The sequence below is a fragment of the Erythrolamprus reginae genome, chromosome 4, assembly GCF_031021105.1.
Source record: "Erythrolamprus reginae isolate rEryReg1 chromosome 4, rEryReg1.hap1, whole genome shotgun sequence".
In the NCBI taxonomy this organism is placed as follows: domain Eukaryota; kingdom Metazoa; phylum Chordata; class Lepidosauria; order Squamata; family Dipsadidae; genus Erythrolamprus; species Erythrolamprus reginae.
The window spans coordinates 125,497,443-125,519,909 of NC_091953.1; the positions used below are offsets into that span (position 1 = coordinate 125,497,443).

At 43.6% G+C, this 22,467-nt stretch overlaps 1 protein-coding gene across 1 annotated transcript in view; it reads left to right on the forward strand.

Annotated features, from left to right (window-relative positions):
- Positions 1 to 22,145, forward strand: part of TBC1D4 (TBC1 domain family member 4) — a 109,941-nt gene extending 87,796 nt beyond the window's left edge. The window contains 10 exon segments of the mRNA XM_070751351.1: positions 3,103 to 3,263; positions 5,164 to 5,373; positions 12,012 to 12,170; positions 13,410 to 13,568; positions 16,055 to 16,299; positions 18,051 to 18,210; positions 18,389 to 18,558; positions 20,364 to 20,540; positions 21,888 to 22,038; positions 22,041 to 22,145. Of these exon segments, the coding sequence (XP_070607452.1) occupies positions 3,103 to 3,263; positions 5,164 to 5,373; positions 12,012 to 12,170; positions 13,410 to 13,568; positions 16,055 to 16,299; positions 18,051 to 18,210; positions 18,389 to 18,558; positions 20,364 to 20,540; positions 21,888 to 22,038; positions 22,041 to 22,099 (1,651 nt within the window). The 3' untranslated portion in view covers positions 22,100 to 22,145.
- The last annotated feature ends 322 nt before the right edge of the window (positions 22,146 to 22,467 follow it).

Here is a 22,467-nt window from a genome sequence, read left to right on the forward strand (position 1 = left end):
AAAAAAACCCACACACACCACGATCCAGGCTCCCAAGGGAAGGAATGTTTTGCATTATGTTAAAAACTATTAAGACTTTTTTGTACTGCTGGAGGAAAAATGAGAATGATTAAACTGTAAACATATTTAACTTCCAGAAGAGCTTATCTGAATGCTTGTTTCAATTATAGCTTCAGGGGTAATTTAAAACCAAATTGTTGATATTGTTAATTCCTTTTTTTGGAAGTTTCCTGTTCGTAACCTTTTTAGGACTGCGGAGCTGTGCCTATGGGTTTCCCCCAACCCGTCTTATTGTTCTTGTTAAACTATTCCTGTGGCTGTTTAAGATTGAAACTTTTATTGGGTCATTGATGGGGGACTGATGGCTCAGTGGTTAAAGGCCACTGAGCTTGTCAAATGGCACCTGGGGTTCAAGACACGAGCGACGCGTACGAGAAGTGGTATTAGGGTGAAAGGAGAGCAATAAATGGACAATCCAGAATTGGTACTGGTACATGGTGGACCACATCCACTTTGAAAATATGGAAATAAGATTAAATAACTTTGATGAAAATAAATTGGAGAAGCTGATGGCACGATGGAATAAGGTGAAAAATTATATCTTAAGTAGAATTTATGACGACAATGTGAAAAATAAATTCCAATCACTTTTTGTAGGTAAAGAAATGTAAACCGGAGCTAAGGAAGAAATTGAAACTTATTGCAAATAATTTAACCCCCTAAATGGTGGTGAGGTTTTTATTGGTGTTGGGCACTTTTTCTTTAAGAATTTTTTGTTTGTTTGTTTGTTGTAATAAAATTTAATAAAAATATATTTAAAAAAAAAAAAGACACGAGCGACGCACGAAGGGGTGAGCTCCCGTTCCGTTCTTCCAGCTCCTGCCCACCTAACAATTCCAAAGCACGCAAATGCGAGCAGATGAAGAGGAACCATTTTGCTGGGAAAGTTCTGTGCACCTCGACATTTAGTCCTGCCAGCTACCATGGGTGGGCAGCAGCCGATGCATTCAACTGCTCCGTCCTGGTAGGAAATTCTGGGATGTGCCTGCAGCTGCACGTCTCTGATGCTCGCATGCGCGCCACCGTGTGAGATTTGGCTTCCCATGCACAGCAAGCGGAATCCTGTGTGAGGCCACCATGCGAGCGAGAGTTTGGTGATTTGTGCCGATTTCTTACTTCTGAGCATGTGCGGAAGCAAAAATATCGGCAAAAATCCCTGAAATCATCTCTCGTGAGATTTTACTTGTTGCGCATGTGCAGAAACCAAATCTTGTGCCGACAAGTGTGGGCACACCTGCCGGAAGCACCTGCGCCCACGACAACCTTGGAGGACGCACTGGTAGTGCCGAAGGCAAGCGGCCCTTCACTACCAACTACACAACCATTAAAATGGTCTTCAGACAACACTGGCTCCCTCGCCTAAGAAATGAAGATGAGCATCTCTCTTAGACACACCTGGGCAGGAGAAACCTTTTATCTTTACCTGTAGATAGGTGGGCTTCAAATTATTATATCTCCGGGACCCCCTTCTGCCGCACGAATCCCAGCGACCAGTTAGGTCCCAGAGAGTGGGCCTTCTCCGGGTCCCGTCAACTAAACAATGTCGTTTGGCGGGACCCAGGGGAAGAGCCTTCTCTGTGGCGGCCCCGGCCCTCTGGAACCAACTCCCCCCAGAGATTAGAATAGCCTCCACCCTCCTCGCCTTTCGTAAGCTCCTTAAAACCCATCTCTGCCGTCAGGGTTAGGGAGATATTCTTTCCCCCTAGGTCTCTACAATTTATGCATGGTATGTTTGTATGTATGTTTGGTTTTATAATAAGGGTTTTTTAGTTGTTTTAGTATTGGATTGTTACATGCTGTTTTTTATCACTGTTGTTAGCCGCCCCGAGTCCACGGAGAGGGGCGGCATACAAATCCAATAAATAAATAAATTGCAGAAGAGGAGGGTTTTTTTAGAGATGGCGGTTCAGGCATAATTAATTGCTTTATTTTTAACCATCTATTTATTCACGTCCAGCCTTTCCCTTGAGGGAGGAGAAGAAAGAAAAAGGCCTTCGAGGAAAGTTCTCCCGGGAACACCATCCAGGGAAGGTCCTTGAATCTCTCCCATTTCCAGCCCTGATGGCTTCTCTGAGGGTTTTGAAATGTTTACGTTTCTCAGCTCTGCTTTCATAACCTTTGCGAGGGAGTGCAGTCACTCTCACTTTTCTGCAAATAAACACAAGTGGGTTTTTTTGCTTTACGGAAAGAGCCGCAAAAGTGTTAAAAGCTAGACTGCCTGGGCACTTCCCACAGTTGTGTAGGAGGAAACCAGTTCACCCTTCCCTTTACCAAAGAAGGGGATTTTGTTTTCTATGCTTCGGTACAGCTTACTTTAAAAACAAAAAAACATTGTGCCTCAACCTCATGTATTCCTTCTCCCTTTTAACTCAATTATTTTTGGGGGTTTTTTAAACATTGCTTCCTTTTTTTAGTTTTAGTTTTGAGCCCTATTTATGGAACCTGTTTTAGCTCCAGTACTGAAAAATCTAATCCTGGTTTTGGACGTAGGTAAACTTCAAGTACATGAAATTGTAGTAAAGGACTGTGGGGAGGGGAGGGAGGAAGGGTCTCTTTGGTTGTGAAGAACTAGAGGGTTTTTTTTGTGATTGTCATGTGTCATTGGAGGTGCTCTTAGGGTTGAAGTGATGCCAGATTCCCCCATGAGATAGCAATAGCATTTAGACATATACCGCTTCGGAGTGATTTTACAGCCCCTCTCTAAGCAGTTTACAGAATCGGCACATTGTCCCCAACAATCTGGGTCCTCATTTTACCAACCTCGGAAGGATGGAAGGCTGAGTCAAGCTGGAGCCGGTGGTGAGATTTGAACTGCTGAACTACCGCTAGCAGTTCGCTGAAGTAGCCTGCACTGCTGCACTCTAACCACTGCGCCATCACGGCAAGAGACCTCTGGGCAGCCCTTGATTCTGGTGACCGAGTTCAACCTTGGGTGTATGAATGCTCTTTGCTGGCTTCGGATGGGCCCCAGCTCAGTGTTCACAAGAAGCGCTGTTTTTAGTAACCCTCTTTGTGTTTGCTTCCTCCTGGTCCTTCCTGCAGCGATGTGGAGAAAAGGAAGAGGACTTCCTCGGTGTGTAGCAGCGACTCTTTAAATGCTGGTGGTCTCACCCTGGCCCCCCGTCGGATCTCCTGGCGGCAGAGGATCTTCCTAAGGGTGGCATCACCCATGAAGAAGTCTTCTTCAGCCATGCAGCTTCAAGGTCAGTGTCTACTCGGGGAACATGATTCAGGCAGTGCAGTCAGGTTGCTATTTCTCTTTTAAAGGATGGGCATCTCTTGGAGATTCACGTCTAGGCTCTGTTTTGAGTAACTTCTAAATGGACAGAGAGTAGGTATCTCTGCAGCTCTGATGTTTCCCTAATAAATTCCAGCATACACAAAAAAAGTTTCCACGTGTGATATAAATATTCTTGTTTCTGCTTACAATACCTGCTTGAGTGCACCTGGAGTTGATTTGGGGTTTCATTTTTGCAGAAAGCTTGTGAGCATCATCTAAACTGAGATTTACCTCTGGATTGATCCTTGGAAAAAGGATTAATGCTGCTTCTATGTTTCTTGCTAAAATGTAAAGCGTGAGAGATCTTACGTCTGTCCCTTTTTCTGGGATATTAAAGAAAAACATGGCTACTGTCAATCTTTCTGCAGAATGTGCTCATAAAGACAATGATCCCACCGCTTCTGGCAACAGCTGCTTTGGAGTCCATATTGAAAAGGCCCCTTAATTTGGCCCTGTGTCTGCCATGAGCTCATACCTCTGAAGGGCCCTTGGCCAGGAGAGAGAATTTTGTTCAGTTTTCTTTTATTTCCAACTACTTCAAAGCCTGATTGATGATGAATAAAAGGATCCTGCTTAGGAGCTCTTTAGGCAGTGAGTCATAAAAGCCCTTTTGTATTGTTGACGGGATCTGTTGGTTCAAGAATACCCCTTTATGATCCAGGTTGTAATGAACGATGTTAAAAAGTGTCACCTATAACTGTACTCATCAGGGGCACCAGGTGTGAGAGAATGACACATTCATGCTGACCCAGCACTGCATGGCAAGGAAAAGGAGTCAAAACAGCAGAATAAATTAAAATACTAGAATCTGAAATCCAAAATAATACGTGTTCTTTCTTGGTTTTATTTTCTGAATAGGATTCTTTCTTTCTTTCTTTCTTTCTCTTTCTTTCTTTCTTTCTTTCTTTCTCTTCCTTCCTTCTTTCTTTGTATCATCTATCTATCTATTCTTTCTTTGTATCATCTATCTATCTATTCTTTCTTTGTATCATCTATCTATCTATTCTTTCTTTGTATCATCTATCTATCTATCCTTTCTTTGTATCATCTAGCTATTCTTTCTTTGTATCATCTATCTATCTATTCTTTCTTTGTATCATCTATCTATCTATCCTTTCTTTGTATCATCTATCTATCTATTCTTTCTTTGTATCATCTATCTATCTATCCTTTCTTTGTATCATCTATCTATTCTTTCTTTGTATCATCTATCTATCTATTCTTTCTTTGTATCATCTATCTATTCTTTCTTTGTATCATCTATCTATCTATTCTTTCTTTGTATCATCTATCTATCAATTCTTTCTTTGTATCATCTATCTATTCTTTCTTTGTATCATCTATCTATCTATCTATCTATCTATCTATCAATCTATCATCTATCATCTATCGATCGTCTATCTATATCTATTTATCTATCTATCTATCTATCTATCTATCTATCTATCTATCTATCTATCTATCTAACTATCTATCTATCTATCTATCTATCTATCTATCTATCTATCTATCTATCTATCATCTGTCTACCTTTCTCTCTCTCTCTCATCTATCTATCTATCGATCGACCGATCGACCTACTGACCAACCTACCTATATTCTGTCTACCTACCTACCTTTCTCCCCAACCGTAACACAGAAATTAAGTTTTTGTAAAACCGGCAAGATCCCACCACTGGTCAAAGGGGTGGGATGGGAGAAGTGTGACACAGAGGTAGCATGATGGATAGGGGGTTGAGCCCTGTTTCCTTAAAGCAGGCCTCAAGTACAGATACTGGATAGCATTTACTGAATAAAGGGTTAACCCAAATGGTTCTTCCCAGATGGCTGTGATGAAAAAGAACTGCTGCCGTTATCTCCGCTACCACCGTCTTTTGACGATGTGCCCCTGGTTTCCATCTTGCAAAACGAGGATGCCGAAGGTCAGACCGGGGAGAAGAAGAACTCGGAGGAGCTGCAGAGCCTGTGGAGGAAAGCGATCCACCAGCAAATCCTTCTCCTTCGGATGGAGAAGGAAAACCAAAAACTGGAAGGTTGGTGCAGGCCCTGGGCTAGCCAGGGGGTCCTGAGAGGGGATGGAGGACTTCCTGGTGCTATTTGTGGACTTGCTTATTTACTTATTTACTTATTTACTTATTTACTTACTTACTTACTTACTTACTTACTTACTTACTTACTTACTTACTTACTTACTTACTTATTTATTTGATTTTTTTTTAATGCTGCCCTTCCCCAGACAAAAGGTTATCCAAACTTTTCTTAAAAGCCTCCATTGATGGAGCCCCCACAATTTCTGGAGGCAAGCAGTTCCACTGGTTAATTGTTCTGACTGTTAGGAAATTTCTCCTTAGTTCTAAGCTGCTTGTCTCTTTGATTAAATTCCACCCATTGCTGGAAGATGGAGAAGAAGGGATGGAAACAGAACGGCCACAGGGCTCTGAACTCTCTCCAGCCCTTTTAAGGGGACAGATGGGTTTGTGACCTTTCCCAGAACATTCCCAAAAGGCAGGGTCCACATTGATTACGCTGGAGAAGTCATGGTTCAGCACATGCCCAATCTAAACCATGGGATAATATCAAAGTCCCACTTATTTATTTATTTCTTTATTGGATTTGTATGCCGCCCCTCTCCGCAGACTCGGGGCGGCTAACAACAATGATAAAAAATAACATGTAACAATCCAATTTAATAAAACAACTAAAAACCCTTATTATAAAAACCAAACATACACACAAACATACCATGCATAACTTGTAATGGCCTAGGGGAAGGAATATCCTAACTCCCCCATGCCTGACGACAAAGGTGGGTCTTGAGTAATTTGCGAAAGACAAGGAGGGTGGGGGCCATTCTAATCTCTGGGGGGAGTTGATTCCAGAGGGCCAGGGCCGCCACAGAGAAGGCTCTTCCCCTGGGGCCCGCCAAACGGGACTCTTCCCCTGGGACCTGGAGAAGGCCAACTCTGTGGGACCATATCGGCTGCTGGGATTCGTGCGGTAGAAGGCGGTTCTGGATGTATTCTGGCCCAATACCATGTAGGGCTTTAAAGGTCATTACCAACACTTTGAATTGTGACCGGAAACCGATCGGCAGCCAGTGCATGCCGCGGAGTGTTGCAGAAACGTGGGCGAATCTAGGAAGCCCCATGATGGCTCTCGCGGCCGCATTCTGCACGATCTGAAGTTTCCGAACACTTTTCAAAGGTAGCCTCATATAGAGAGCGTTGCAATAATCGAACCTTGAGGTGATGAGGGCATGAGTGACTGTGAGCAATGACTCCCTGTCCAAATAGGGCCACAACTGGTGCACCAGGCGAACCTGGGCAAACGCCCTCCTCGCCACAGCCGAAAGATGATGTTCCAATGTCAGCTGTGGTATCACTTGGTATCTTCTACTAGCCGAAGTGCAGTTCTTGCCTCCCCTGCCTGCCCGGCCAAGCCGATTGTAGCATCCCTGGCTCCCCTCTATTGCAGAGGTCGCCGTTTCCTTTTATTTCTCCTTTAATATCTCGCTTGAACGCCTGGGTGATGCATAAGACCATTTGGGTGATATACCATTTAACTGATGTCAAGGGAGGTCCGGGGGAAATAAAGCAGAGAATATATTCGGAGAATGAAGAGTGCTCTAATCGGCGGGCATTATGGACTAAAAAGCATGAAGCCATTTATTTTCTTCTCCCCGTGATGAATGTGAAAGGGGGAAAATGAGAAAATAACCAAGAGGGGCGCTGGGAATTCTGGCTGAGTGAAATTTCGACTCCTAGGTATTCCGGGGCTGTTTCCTTAGCAACCGCCGTGCAGGACAAACCCTGCAGAGGGGAAAAAAACAAAGTTTCTGCAGTTGGAAGTTGCTTTTTCTTCTAATTTCCCCCACCACCACCTCTGCTTTTCTTTTGTAACCTAATCCACCTTAATGAAATCGATTAACCAACTTTTAACGCTTCCTGTTCTTCCTAATGCTATCGAGGAGTTTGAAGGAAGCTTTGTTTTGCAGAAGGTAAGTGTGCTTCCCCACTCACTCAAACATCAGTGTGGTTTATGGAGGGTTTTATTGGTCTATCCCCCCCCCCAGCAGTGTCCTTCACCCCAGCTTTACAATTGTCCCAGCTAAAGCAAGTTAGGAACCAGCCCAGATTAATTCCCCAGACAGTGGCCAATCAGTCCATCACATAGATAGGGAGCTGCTTGAACAGTGAGTCCAATAAATTAGATTAGATTTAGATTTATTGGATTTATATGCCGCCCCTCTCCGAAAACTCGGGCGGCTCACAACAAGATAAAAACAATACATAATAACAAATCCAATACCCACCAATCCAATTACAATTTTAAGCTAAAAATTCATAAAAACAACCCCAGAATATTAAAACACGCATACATACAATCAATCTAACACCAAAACAACATGGGCAAGGGGGAGATGTTTCAGTTCCCCCATGCCTGACGGCAGAGGTGGGTTTTAAGGAGTTTGTGAAAGGCAAGGAGGGTGGGGGCAATCCTAATCTCTGGGGGGAGCTGGTTCCAGAGGGTCGGAGCCGCCACAGAGAAGGCTCTTCCCCTGGGTCCTGCCAGATGACATTGTTTAGTCGACGGGACCCGGAGAAGGCCTACTCTGTGGGACCGAACCGGTCGCTGGGATTCGTGCGGCAGAAGGCTGTCCCGGAGATATTCTGGTCCGGTGCCATGAAGGGCTTTATAGGTCATAACCAACACTTTGAATTGTGACCGGAAACTGATCGGCAACCAATGCAGACTGCGGAGTGTTGGAGTGATATGGGCATACTTGATGAACATAAAGCCACCCCACCCCCCCCGGTGAAGGGCTGCAAAAAAAATTACTACTGCATTGTGGGCATGGCTTATTGTGTGGGTGTGGCTTGGTGGTCATGTGACCAGGTGGGAGTGGCTTGACAATCCTCTGTCCGGGTTCAAATTGAAAGATTAATGGAGTTGCAATTATTTGAAACTAAATGGGTGAAATTGGAAAAAAGAGATGAACGGGATAAAGAATAGAAAATTATTTTTTATAAGGTGGAATAAGAGCGATCTAAATAAATCAATAGCTCCTTTGAAAGGGACTGTGGAAATTTGGAAAAAATAGGATTATATAAATCAAAATTGTCATCACTATATGTAATAAATAGAGATAATGAAACAAATCTAAATAGGGTTATAGAAGAGGGATAACTAAGATAGAACAGTTATATGAGAAGGATGGGAAGCCAAGTAGAAATTGAATAGAATGGTGGCTATGTAAGGGAAGATGGCTACAACTAAATGCAATATGCAAATATCTGAATGAAAGGGAGAATAAAGAAGCACTACTTAGGGAGGAGATAGAGTTAGAGAAAATAATAAGAGAAAAAAGTGAGGGCACCAAGGCGCAAGCAAGTAATATATATATAAGACAATCATGTGACTGGAGATGGCTTAAAGGTCATATGACCGGGTAGAAGTGGCTTACTGACCAGGATAAGTTTTCAAATAGGTGCTTGGACTCTTCTTCTCCCACCTGAGAACACTGTCTAAAGGCAAAAGAACACTGTCCTTCGGGTGTTGCATTTAACACAAGAAGCATGCCATATTTAACAAATCCAACATTAATCCAGAAGATGACCTTGAAAAGAAAAAATAATTAGGCTCCAACCTTTTGTTGATAAAAGCTTAAAACATTTCCTGACATTGTAATTGACCCGGGCTTTAAAATTCCTTTGGTTGGGCAGGATATCCACCTTTTCCTGGTTATTAATATTCTTAGAGGCATGTTAAATGGAGGCATTTGTTATTGAGAAGATATTTTAAAGGAAGTAGAAAGTTTGTTTCCTACAAAATCAGATAAAAGGGCTTTTTTTTTTGCTTAGTTATGAGTGTCACACCTGGCAGTTTTTTATGGCATATTGGGACTATGTGTGGCAACAGCATGAGTTCTCATAGCCTTCCTGTCCTTTGCCTCAACCACCACCTGTCCCAGGTGTTCACCCTCAGTTCTGCTACTGGACCTCTCAATTAGATGTAGCCATAAAAAATGAACTTGACCAGACGGATAAAGCACAATCTATTTCTCCCACCTCACCTGCAAAAAGGCCCACTCTGCCATTTTTGATTGTCTAGCAACTCCGCTCAACAGGTTTCTGAGATGCACCTTGGTTAAATTTTTGTCATGTAAATATGAAGCACGTGGCCATTGCCCTGAAAATCCAGTGAGGAATTAAACCTGAGAGAAAGGGGAGTCCAAAAGTTGTGGGTAGAACACAATACAGATGCACCTCTCCCCTGAATGATGATTCGATTCTGGATAAAATAATCTGTTTTGCCTGCTTCAAAAAGGGTTGTTGCAATGTTGTTAAACATGGGCGTAACCCTGGTTAACCGAAGATCAATGATCACTCTCTTTTGTGCAGTTGCTAAATGGCTGCTGTTATATCTTAGACAAGTGATGGCAAACCTATGGCACGCATGCCACAGGTGGCACGCGGAGCCATAATGGAGGACATGTGAGGCATTGTCCTATGACAGCTCCAGTGCACAAGCCTGTGCTGGCCAGCTGATTTTCGGCCTCTGGGAAGGCCATTTTGCCCTCTGGGGGCTTCAGGGACGAAAAATGGACAAACCAGAAGTTAGAAAAAACAGACTTCCAGTTTGCCCATTGTGCTGTTTTTCACACTCCAGGGCTTCAGAGTGCGAAAAAACACCAACACAACGGGCAAACCAGAAGTCTGTTTTTTTCAACTTCTGGTTTGTCCATATGTTCACTATTCCAGGTTTCAGTGAGGCCTGTACGCATGCGCGGGGCCGGAAGGGGTTTGTGCATGCGCAGAGGGAAGAATGAAGGGAGGGATGGGGTGTGGGCACATGTGCATGTGCTAGTGTGCACACACACTTCCTTTTGGCATGCAAACCAAAAAAGATTCACCATCGGTGTCTTAGACTTTATAGATTTAGTTTCCGTATTAACCATCAATGTAAAACCTGAAATATAGGGTGCGTTCCAAAAGTAATGCAATTATTAAAAAAGTAATTTATTGAACAGATTTGCACAAACACTTAAAATTCTTTAAAGTACTGTCCTTGGGCCTCTACACATTTTTTTCTAGTGACTCTGCCATGACTGGTACGTGCCCTGGAAGGCGTCTTTGGGGACCTCTTGCAAAGTCTTTGTCACAGCTGATTGGATCTCTTCTATGGATGAAAAACGCACCTGGCCACAACGCGCTGCAAGTCTGTGAGTTCCTGGCCAAACACCAGGTGCCAACGCTGCCCCACCCCCCTTATAGCCCTGACGTCGCCCCAGCAGACTTCTTTTTGTTCCCAGCCTTGAAAGGAATCTGTTATTTGTTTATAGAAGAGATCCAATCAGTCGTGATGAAGACCTTGCGAGAGGTCCCCAAAGACGCCTTCCAGGGCACGTACCGGTCATGGCAGAGTCGCTGGAAAAAATGTGTAGAGGCCCAAGGACAGTACTTTGAAGAATTTTAAGTGTTTGTGCAAATCTGTTCAATAAATTACTTTTTTAAAAATGCATTACTTTTGGAACGCACCCTGTAAATACAATGTAGTGAAATTGGGCGTATGAGGAGTGCATGCTCTCTTTTTGAATTGATGTTAACAGTATTATACCCAGTTTACACTGACTGTGTCAATTGCGACAGGTGTGACTGACATTCTGAATTGTGGAGGAAACAGCCTTTTTGTCCTGAAAATGTTGTGTATGTGTCTGTCCCCTTCTTTTTTTTTTAAATTAAAATTTAAATAAATTTTATTATTAAAAATGAAACATGTACATCGTTTGATACAACATATAGTACAATACAAAACATAAAATACGAGAGAAAGAAAAAATAAAGCAAACAAACAAAAACCAAACAGGTAAAAGTATCGGCGAATATACAGGAGAGTTGTATTGAATACGAAAACTAGATCCAGTTATATTTGCTCATTACCATGATTCGAATAGTTTATCTAGAATGTTAAATGCAAGGGTTGAAATAAACGAATTGCAGAGAAATTAACAAATAATAATAAAATTCATATCCAAATGTATATAAAGTCTCATGTTATTATATTAGATAAAAAGTTGCTTTATACCAGATTTGTTACAGTTCAAGGTTATATCTGACATTTCAATCTTGTAGCCTGTTGTTCTCGCTCTTGCTTCCTAACCAATTATAAAAAGGGTCCCAACAATTATTGAACGTAGCCAATGATTCGTTTCTAACTAATATAGTCAGTTTCGACATTTCTGCGTAGTATATTATTTTGTCTGTCCCCTTCTTTGTGACTCAATCAACACTAACTTAGGAACATCTCTCACAGGGGTGGCACAGTTTGTATACCTGTGGACAGAAATGAAACCAAAACCCACATTGGGTGCAAAACCTAGTAAGCTCTGAACATTAGGCTGATTTTTGAGTGGAAGGAATATCTGATCCAGCCTAGGAAGACCATCTTCTATTTAATATCTTGCGAAACGTTAGTGGAAGAACTATCTGATGGGAAGGCTTTTATGTGACTATCTGGTGCAAAAAGCAGAATCCTGTGCTTACCTTTGGACTGAATCATTAAATGGCATCTCTGTTGTGGTTGGTGTCTCTGTGATCCAGTATATGCACATCGAAATGTGGTGAAGGTAACTGCTTATCTGAACATGAGCTATGGCTCTTCTCTCTTGCAGCGAGCAGAGATGAGCTCCAATCCAGGAAAATTAAGCTGGACTACCAGGAAGTTGGAACCTGTCAGAAGGATGTCATTAACATCTGGGACAAGAAACTCTTGAATTGCAGAGCCAAGATCAGATGTGATGTGGAAGACATTCATACCACCCTGAAAGATGGTAAGTTCTGAGCCCAACGGACAGTGCCTGGGGAAAAAAATATGGGTTGCAACCAAGGCTTTGCATCTGGGAGGAGAGGAACATTATGCAAAAAATTTGCTTTGCCTCAAAATCTATTAAATCAGGTCTTTAGAGTGAAAGTTGGTAATTATCTCACTCAGTTTCAATGCTCTGTCCATGAACCGCTCCAACGCAAATCTTACAGTTCCAATTGTCCCAGCTTTGTAAATGCCAAAAATGGCCATCGGACCTAATGAGGAAATTGTGAGTTCTTTGTGGTCAGCGAAGCACCTCTCCTTCCTTCACCACCCCTACAAGGTGGCTATGAACCTGTAGAGTCTCTCGATAGACGTTATCGGTTGGATTTCTCAAGCCTGCTATTTTATTGATTTATTTATTCATTCAGACTCGGGGCGGCTAACAACAGTAACAAAACAGTATAATCCAATACTAAAAACAGTTAAAACCCATTATATAAAAACCAATCATACATACAGATACACCATGCATAAAATTTTAAAGGCCTAGGGAGAAAGTGTATCTCAGTTCCCCCATGCCTGGCGGCAGAGGTGGGTTTTAAGCAGCTTATGAAAGGCAAGGAGGGTGGGGGCAATTCTAATCTCTGGGGGGAGTTGGTTCCAGAGGGCCGGGACCGCCACAGAGAAGGCTCTTCCCTTGGGTCTCGCCAAGCGACATTTTCCAGCTGTTCTCTCCATGACATCAACTGTAAATCCCTCTGTGTCTCAAAATCTCAATGGGGTCCCTTTGCACCTACTGCCTGGTGTTTTTAGTTAATTAGTGATCGACTACAGCATTGCGTTTTGATTTAGCCATGGAGGGAAGAAAAAGGGGGAAATGTCCTTGAGTGGAGGTCAATTCTTGGTGCTTTAGGAGCATCTCCAGGTTGGGTTTGTATGTTTGTGGGTGGGTGTTTGCCCACAGGGTGTGTTTGTTCCTTTTCTTGCATTTCTCCAGTGGTGCAACTATATATATAACCTGGCAGAATACCTCTGCCTTCTACCACCATCCTAATAAAGTCCAGCCCTGCTTAGCGCTCAAGGCCAATCAAAGCCAACACTTATTTTCTTAAGTTCAGAAATAGCTTCACCACTGCCAGATATTTTCAGCTGTTGCACACATTCAAGGTTATTACTGTGTATATACTTTATGTGTGAGTGCAGGGGGGGAGAAAGAAAATCTCTCTCTCTCTACCTTTCCATTCTTTGTGCTTTTGTTAAGGTGTTCCTAAAAGCCGCCGGGGAGAAATTTGGCAGTTTTTGGCCGTGCAGCACCGCGTCAGACACCGGCTCCCAAATAAGCAACAACCTCCCGACATCTCCTACAAAGACCTCTTGAAGCAGCTGACAACACAGCAGCATGCCATCCTGGTGGACCTGGGTGAGGGTGGTTACTTGGCTTCTGGATGCTATGGGCTGGAGGGGGAGTTCCAGGGTATCCCCAGAACAGTGACGTTTCAGCACTGATTGATAGCGCCTGTCATCGTGCAAAGAGATCTCAGGCTAATGCTTGTTTTCAATTGGAATTCCATTTATGGTCTTTCCCTGGAGCTCTTCTTGTAGGAAGCAGCCTGAGCTTTCCCTGAGTTGGTTGCATCTAATACTGGGCGATACAATGTCCTGGTAGCAAAAATGGAGCCGAGTGCAGAGGTGGCAGGTGCATAGGTTGGTATGAGATTCGGCTTCTGCACATGCGCTGGAAGTGAAATCTTACGTGAGGATGCGCACACAAATGAGATTTCATCACTTTTTTGGTGGTTTTTTGCTTCTGCATATGCGCGGAAGCAAAAATATCAGCAAAATGTATTTATTTAATTAATTTACTTAATTTATTACATTGGTATTCCGCTCTTCTCTGAAAGACTCGGGGCAGCTCACAAGATACAATATAAAACAGTACGTACAAAACAAATCTAATTACAGTGATCCCTCGATCTTCGCGATCTTGATCTTCGCGAAACGCTATATCGCGATTTTTCGCACCCGATGACGTCACTCTCTTCCTTCCTTTCTCATCTTTCTTTCTCTCTCTTTCTCTATCTTGCTTCTTCCTCTCTCACACTCTCTTCCTCCCTCTCTCATCTCTTTCTTTCCTTCTCTCTCTTTCTCTATCTCTCCCCCTCTTGCTGGCGGGCGGCGGGCGGGCGAGCGGGGGCATCAGCGAGGAGCCGGGGTTTCCCCTTTGCGGCTGGGAAACCCCGATCTTCGTCTGCTCGCTGCTGCTGCGCCGAGCAGATCAGCTGCTGGGCGGCCGAAGGAACCTTCCCTGGGTCTTCCCCCTCTTGCTGGCGGGCGGGCGAGCGGCGGGCATCAGCGAGGAGCCGGGGTTTCCCCTTTGCGTGGGCGGCCGGGAAGACCCAGGGAAGGTTCCTTCGGCCGCTCAGCAGCTGATCTGCTCGGTAGCGCAGCAGCAGCGAGGAGCCGAATCGGGGTTTCCCCTTTGCGTGGGCGGCAGGGAACGCAAACTCCACCATCTACACATGCGCGGCCATAGAAAAAAAGGGCGCGCATGCGCAGATGGTGTTTTTACTTCCGCAACCCTACATCGCGAAAAATCGATTATCGCGAGGGGTCTTGGAACGGAACCCTCGCGATAATAGAGGGATCACTGTAGTTAAAAACCACAAGCCAAAACCCCAGTATATTAAAATCAATCAACCAATTCAATCACAACCATTCATCACATTTATTGGTCTAGATCTAATTGCCCCAGGCCTGGCGACATTTGCCGAAATCTCACTTGCGCACATGTCCTCATGCAAGATTTGGCTTCCAGTGCATGCGCAGAAGCCTAATCATGCTGACATGCACCCATGTCAATCACTAGGAGTGTTCCAGTAGCACCAGCGATGGTGAGCCTGAGCCCCGATGTTCTCCCCCAGTTCCTCAATCATGACAAACCCTCTGTTCATGAACTCAAACGGTTCCTTTATTAGGAATGCCGGCAGCCCCAGCAAAAAATTAATCTCGCATACTAACAAGTGCCAACCAGGAAATGAGTTGTTTGCCACCATTTATTCATTTCTGTCCCCTGCCTTTTATCCCCAGAATTAGGTTGGGGCTTTGCTAGGAGCAGTGGCTCTTCCTTACCAAGGACCAGCCCATAGATTTCCACTTCTCTCCTCTTCTCTGCTCTTCTGCACAGCTGCACGTCATGCTCTTCTGCACAGCTGCACGTCAGGCATGGACTCAGCTGTTCTTCCTTTTCCTCATCGGCCACCTCTAGACCTGAGGCTCCACCCCTCTCTCTCTCTCTCTGTTAGCTCCATTCCCTCTTCTTGCTCAAAACTATTCGGTTGTTCTGATGCTGACCCTGGGCTGCTGCATGGACAGTCCAGTACACTGTCCCGGTAGGAAAACTGGAGATGCGCATGCGTTTCCGCATCCCCGACGTGCATGTTTGCACCCTTGCGAGATTTGGCTTCTGTGCATGCACAGAAAGCAAAATCTCACGTGAGGACGCTCTCATGCGTGCAATTTCACTGGGGTTTTTTGGCATTTATTTCCACGCATGTATAGAAACAAAGAAATCGGTTAAAAATTGGTGAAATCTCGCATACGTGAGCATTCTTGTGTGAGATTTCGCTTCCTGTGCATGTACAGAAGCCAAATCTTGGGAGCCCTTCACTGCTCCCATTCCTCTCCTCCTCCGATTCAGCTGCTGGAGGGGCCGGTAGCAGGCACCCAATTTCACTTCTGACCTCACCCCTTCTTTTTATTATTATTTATTGGATTTGTATGCCGCCCCTCTCCATAGACTCGGGGCGGCTAACAACAGTAATAAAAAAACATCATATAAATCCAACACTAAAACAACTAAAAAACCCTTATTGTAAAACCAATTGTAAAAGCAATGTTTTGTTCCAGGAAGGACTTTCCCCACCCATCCCTACTTTTCGGCTCAACTGGGCGCGGGACAGCTCTCACTCTTCAACCTGCTGAAAGCCTACTCCTTGCTGGACAAGGAGGTGGGCTACTGTCAAGGCATCAGTTTCGTGGCCGGAGTGCTGCTCCTCCACATGAGTGAAGAACAAGCCTTTGAAATGCTGAAATTCCTCATGTACGATCTCGGGTTCCGGAAACAGTACAGGCCCGACATGATGTCGCTGGAGGTAAGGCAAAAAGAAAAGAATGGACTAGAACCAGAACTGAACAGAAATAGCAGAGTTGGAAGGACTTTGGAGGTCTTTTAGTTCAACCCCCTGCTCAGTTAGGAAACCCTATCCCGTGGTTCTCAATCTTTCTAATGCCCTTAATACAGTTCCTCATGTTGTGGGGACCCCCAACCATAAGTCTAGCACCAATTCTCCCAACAGAGCTTTAAGCTAATTTGCAGGAAGGTCAGGGGGACACCCCCACTGTAAATGCCTGATTGTAAAAATATGTGCCAAGATGCCAGAATAGAAGTTTAGTTCCTTACACCATGGGAAATTTGTCTTTTCCCATAGTATTAGGCTACCCCTGTGAAACGGTCATTCAACCCCCAAAGGGGTCCCGACCTCCAAGTTGAGAACCACTGCCCTATATTATTTCAAACAAATGGTTATCCAATCTCTTCTTAAAAACCTCCAGTGATGAAGCCCCCACAATTTCTGGAGGCAAGCAGTTCCACTGGTTAATTGTTCTGACTGTTAAGAAATTTCTCCTTAGTTCTAAGTTTATTATGTATTTATTTATTTGATTTCTATGCCACCCTTCACCTGAGACTCAGGGCAGCTTACAACGTGTAGAAATCTAAATAAAATTTGCATATTCAAATCCCCATAATTAAAAGTTAACAACAGATTCACACACCATCCATCACACATTCATTCATTGGGTGTTAAAAGGTGTTAACATTTCAATGGGCCCAGGCCTGCCAGCAGAGGTGGCTCTTTAAAAGTTTACGGAAGGCAGGGAGAGTGGGGGCAGTGCGGATCTCCGAGGGGAGCTCGTTCCACAGGGCCGGGGCTGCCACAGAGAAGGCTCTTCCCCTAGGCTCCATCAGATGACATTGGCTGACGGGACTGGAGAAGGCCAACTCTGTGGGACCTGACTGGCTGCTGGGAAGTATGAGGCAGAAGAAGGTCCTGTAAGAAATCTGGTCCCATGCCATGAAGGGCGTTATAGGTCATAACCAACATAAGTTGCTTATCTCCTTGATTGGTTTCCACCCATTGCTTCTTATCCTGCCCTCAAGAGCTTTGGAGAATAGGTTGACTCCCACTTCTTTGTGGCAGCTCCTGAGATATCTCAACACTGCCCTTCATGGCATCGGACCAGAATACATCCGGGTCCACCTTCTGTCGCATGAATCCCAGCGACCGGTTAGGTCCCACAGAGTCAGTCTTCTTCGGGTCTTCTTCGGGTTTCCTCAACTAAACAATGTTGTCTGGCGGGACCCAGGGGAAAAACCTTCTCTGTGGCGGCCCCAACCCTCTGGAACTAGCTCCTCCCGGAGATCAGAATTGCCCCCACCCTCCTTGCCTTTCGTAAGCTCCTCAAAACCCACCTCTGTTGTCAAGCTTGGGGGAACTGAACTACCCTTTTCCCCCTAGGCCTATACAATTTATGCATGGTATGTTTGTGTGTATGTTTGGTTTTAATAAGGGTTTTTTAATTATTTTAAACATTAGATTTGTTACCTACTGTTTATTACTGTTGTTAGCTGCCCCGAGTCTACGGAGAGGGGCAGCATACAAATCAAAGAAAGAAAGAAAGAAAGAAAGAAAGAAAGAAAGAAAGAAAGAAAGAAAGAAAGAAAGAAAGAAAGAAAGAAAGAAACACTGACTGAAGGAACGTGGTTTGCCACGCTTGGCCATATATGGAGTTCTTAGGCAGGTATGAATCTCCTAACCTCCTTTTTTTCCAAATGTCCATGTAGATCCAGATGTACCAGCTGTCCAGGTTGCTTCACGATTATCATCGGGATCTTTACCACCATCTTGAAGAAAACGAAATCAGCCCGAGCCTTTACGCCGCGCCCTGGTTTCTCACTTTATTTGCCTCGCAATTTCCCCTTGGATTCGTAGCCAGAATCTTTGGTAAGGATCCGTTTCGCTTTGCAGTCCTAAGGGACACATTCATTGTGTCCCTCTGGCCACTAGATGGGGCTAGAGACCAACAGCAGTATATAAAGGGTAATATGCTGGAGTCTGACCATTGTGGTCATAAATCGAGGCCTGCCTGTAATCTATTGTCTTGCTTTCTTTCTCGTCCCAGATATTATTTTTCTTCAAGGTACAGAAGTTATATTTAAGATAGCGCTATGCCTGCTTAGCACCCAGGAGGAAAACATCATGTCGTGTGAGACATTTGAAGGCATTGTTGAGTTTCTTAAGAACACTCTCCCAGACATGAGCCAACCCCAGATGGAGAAGATAATAGCCCAGGTAACAGGTTTATACCTGCCTGCCTTCTTTTGCTCCTTTCTTAGGAGCAGAAATCCTTTTAAAGCAACGCTTGATTGACAATGCTGAGTTTTTGGGGTGACCTACAGTATGTCTCACCTTTTATTGAAAGTTTTTACAGAAGTAAAATATTTCTAAACTTTCCTTTTCATTTTTTAAAAAATTATTATTATTATTATTATTATTATTATTATTATTATTATTATTATTATTATGTCAGTACAACACAGCAAACCAGATCACTATGCTGGATTTCGTATTTCACCACCAGTCGGGCGCTTCCCAAGCACCTAGGACTGTGTGATGTAGCGGCGAATGATGTCTGCCGATCCCAGTAAAGCGGCCTTTTGCAATTGACAGATGGAGATTTTGTCAATTCCAATGGTTTTCAAATGTCCGCTGAGATCCTTTGGCAATGCGCCCAGCGTGCCAAGTACCACTGGGACCACTTTCACTGGCTTATGCCAGAGTGGTTGCAGCTCGATTTTTAGATCTTCGTATTTCACTAATTTCTCTAGCTGCTTCTCCTCAATTCTGCTGTCTCCTGGGATTGCGATGTCGATGATCCATAGTTTCTTTTTCTCCACGATCACAATGTCTGGTGTGTTATGCTTCAGAATTCGGTCAGTCGGAAGTCGGAAGTCCCACAGTAGTTTTGCTTGCTCATTTTCGACCACTTTTTCGGGCTTATGATCCCACCAGTTCTTTGCCACTGGTAAATAATGGTAGTTCCGGCACAAGTTCCAGTGGATCATCTGTGCTACAGAATCATGTCTATGCTTATAGTCAGTCTGTGCGATCTTTTTGCAGCAGTTGAGTATTATTATTATCATTATCATTATTATCATTATCATTATTATTATTATTATTATTTAGACTTGTATGCTGCCCCTCTCCAAAGACTCTTTCGGAGTCTGCATTGTTTTTACTATGTCTATTAAAACTGTCCTTGATTAAGCTTCGCCAGTGATATGAGCTCAGAAAAGCACTTGAGATGTCCTGTATTTATAAGTTGCTGCAATAATTTCAACCATCAGTTTTGGAATTTAAGTGTGCCTTTGAGGTGTTTTAGGAATAAAGTACCGTACTTTTCGGAGTATAAGGCACACCTTAGTTTTGGGGGAGGAAAATGGAGAGGGGAAATCTGCCTACCAGGTATTCATCTGGCTAGCATCCTTAGTCAGCTTCAGCACATTATTTTATCCCCTGGTTAGTGCTTTAAAAAAAACCTTATTCAGAGAGAGTAACAATGAAAGAGCCAGCAAGCTGGGAAGACCATTAGCACTTCATTAGGGCTGGAAAGAAACTTATTCAAAGCAAGTAGAGCAATGAAAAAAGCCTGCAAAGACTTGGGGCTGGTAAAACATTCTTCAGAGAGAGTAGCAATGAAAGAGCCTGCAAGGTAAGAGCTGGGAAGATCGTTAGCACCTTGTTAGGGCTGGGAAAAAAACTTCAAAAAAGCTACAGTCAGAGTATAAGACGCACCCAAATTTTCAGCCTCTTTTAGGGAAGAAAAAGGTGTGTCTTATACTCTGAAAAACAACATAGTTTTTCTTTGAAACATGGAGATATTTTTTATTTTAAAAAATTGCTAAGTAGAACTTGACAGAAAGCAAGATGGCTATGTCATTTGTCCATGGAAATCCTTTGAGTGGCATGGCCATCCAAGCAAATTACATGTATATCTGCAGTTCAATGGTGATACTTTAAGTTAATTTGTCCTTTTCTCAAGTAGACAGTAGTTTGTAAGGAATCACCTCCCCCCTTCTTTCGCTACCCCATGGTAGGTATTTGAGATGGACATCTCCAAACAGCTTCATGCCTATGAGGTGGAGTACCATGTGCTTCAGGACGAATTGCAAGAGAACCTAAGCCCTTGTGAGGAGATTGAAGCTACAGAGAAACTTGAAAGGGCCAACGGTCAGCTGAAAAGGCAGAATATGGATCTCTTGGAGAAACTTCAGGTAAAACTCAACAAAGAGCCAGGCTCAATGTGAATTTGGGAGCAATTGACAATATCAGATTAGGCAAAGACGAATCCCTCAAAGGAAATATCCAGTGGCAGCTTTCTTCCTCTAGAAAAATTGCAAAGAAGAGCAGCAAAGATGATTAGGGGACTGGAGGCTAAAACATATGAAGTATGTTGCAGTAATTGGGTAAAACATAGAAACATAGAAGTCTGACGGCAGAAAAAGACCTCCTGGTCCATCTAGTCTGCCCTTATACTATTTTCTGTATTTTATCTTAGGATGGATATATGTTTATCCCAGGCATGTTTAAATTCAGTTACTGTGGATTTATCTACCACGTCTGCTGGAAGTTTGTTCCAAGGATCTACTACTCTTTCAGTAAAATAATATTTTCTCATGTTGCTTTTGCTCTTTCCCCCAACTAACTTCAGATTGTGTCCCCTTGTTCTTGTGTTCACTTTCCTATTAAAAACACTTCCCTCCTGGACCTTATTTAACCCTTTAATATATTTAAATGTTTCGATCATGTCCCCCCTTTTCCTTCTGTCCTCCAGACTATACAGATTGAGTTCATTAAGTATGTCTAATTTGTCTAGTTTGATAAAAAAGACATGATGGCAGTGTTCCAATATCTCAGGGTCTGCCACAAAGAAGAGGGAATGAAGCTATTCTCCAAAGCAACGGAGGGTAGAACCTTCCTGAGTCCGAGGAATAGGGTGGCATAGAAGTCTAATCTAATCAAATAAATAAATAAGAAAGAAAGAAGGAAGGATGAGAGGGAGGGAGGGAGAGAGAGAGAAAGAAAGGGAAGGAAGAAGAAAGAAAAGGGAAGGAAGGAAGGAAGGAAGGAAGGAAGGAAGGGGTGGAAACTAAACAAGGAGAGAACAACTTAGAACTAAGGAGAAATTTCCTGGCAGAAGAAACTACTTTGTCTCCAGAAGTTGTGAATGCTCCAACACTGGAAGTTTTTAAGAAGAGATTGGATAACCATTTGTCTGAAATGGTGTAGGGTTTCCTGCCTGGGCAGGGGTTGGACTAGAAGACCTCCAAGGTCCCTTCCAACTCTGCTATTCCATTCCATTCAGATAGAATTTTTTTTTAAATGATAGGGAACCACTGAATAACAAACATGATCTAGGACTAGATTACTGATTTGCTGGGAGTAAGAAATGGGATAAATAATATAGGATCTTAAAATAAATAAAGGACACCTTTCTGAAATGAAGGGCCCTCCTTTATAATAAAGGATGCCTGGTCACTCCAGGAATCATGAGAGATTTGGCAGAACTGAAGGACCTCCTCTGACCATCTCTACATTTCCTCTTTTCCGCTCTTTGTTAGGTGGCCCATGCTAAGATCCAAGGCATGGAGTCCAACGTGGAAGAGGCCTTGAGAAGGGAGAGCCAGATGATGGCTTTAATCCAGTCCCTGGAGGAGGACAAGGCTCTGTATCAGAAGGCCCTGGAGAAGATTTGCAGCTACCTGCCCCAGGAGGCCTGCCTGACTGTGAAGACCTGCTGAAAGAAGTCAACTGTCTTGCAAACAAATTCTAGAAGAAAGCCATAAACGAGGGGTGGGGGGCAGTGGGAAGAAGAAAAAGAGAGAGAGAGAGAGAGAACGAACATGGTATCTTCTCATAAATGGAAGGAAACGGGCCAGGCAGCTGTTGGAAAAGAGATCCATCTCATTTGACAGAATTCTACAAGCAGCCGCCACAGTAGCAAAGAGGCCTTTTTTTCAACCTCAATATGCAAATCCCAAGTTCATGTCCTCCTCCTCCTTCTTTTTTTTTTTTAAAATAACGCGTGTACATAATTTGCAGTGCACAGAACAAAAGTTGGGATCTGACGGAGAAGATCAGGTGTATATTTAGGACTGATCTAATTTGGTGGAATTTTGAGACTGCTTTGTAACTTAAAAC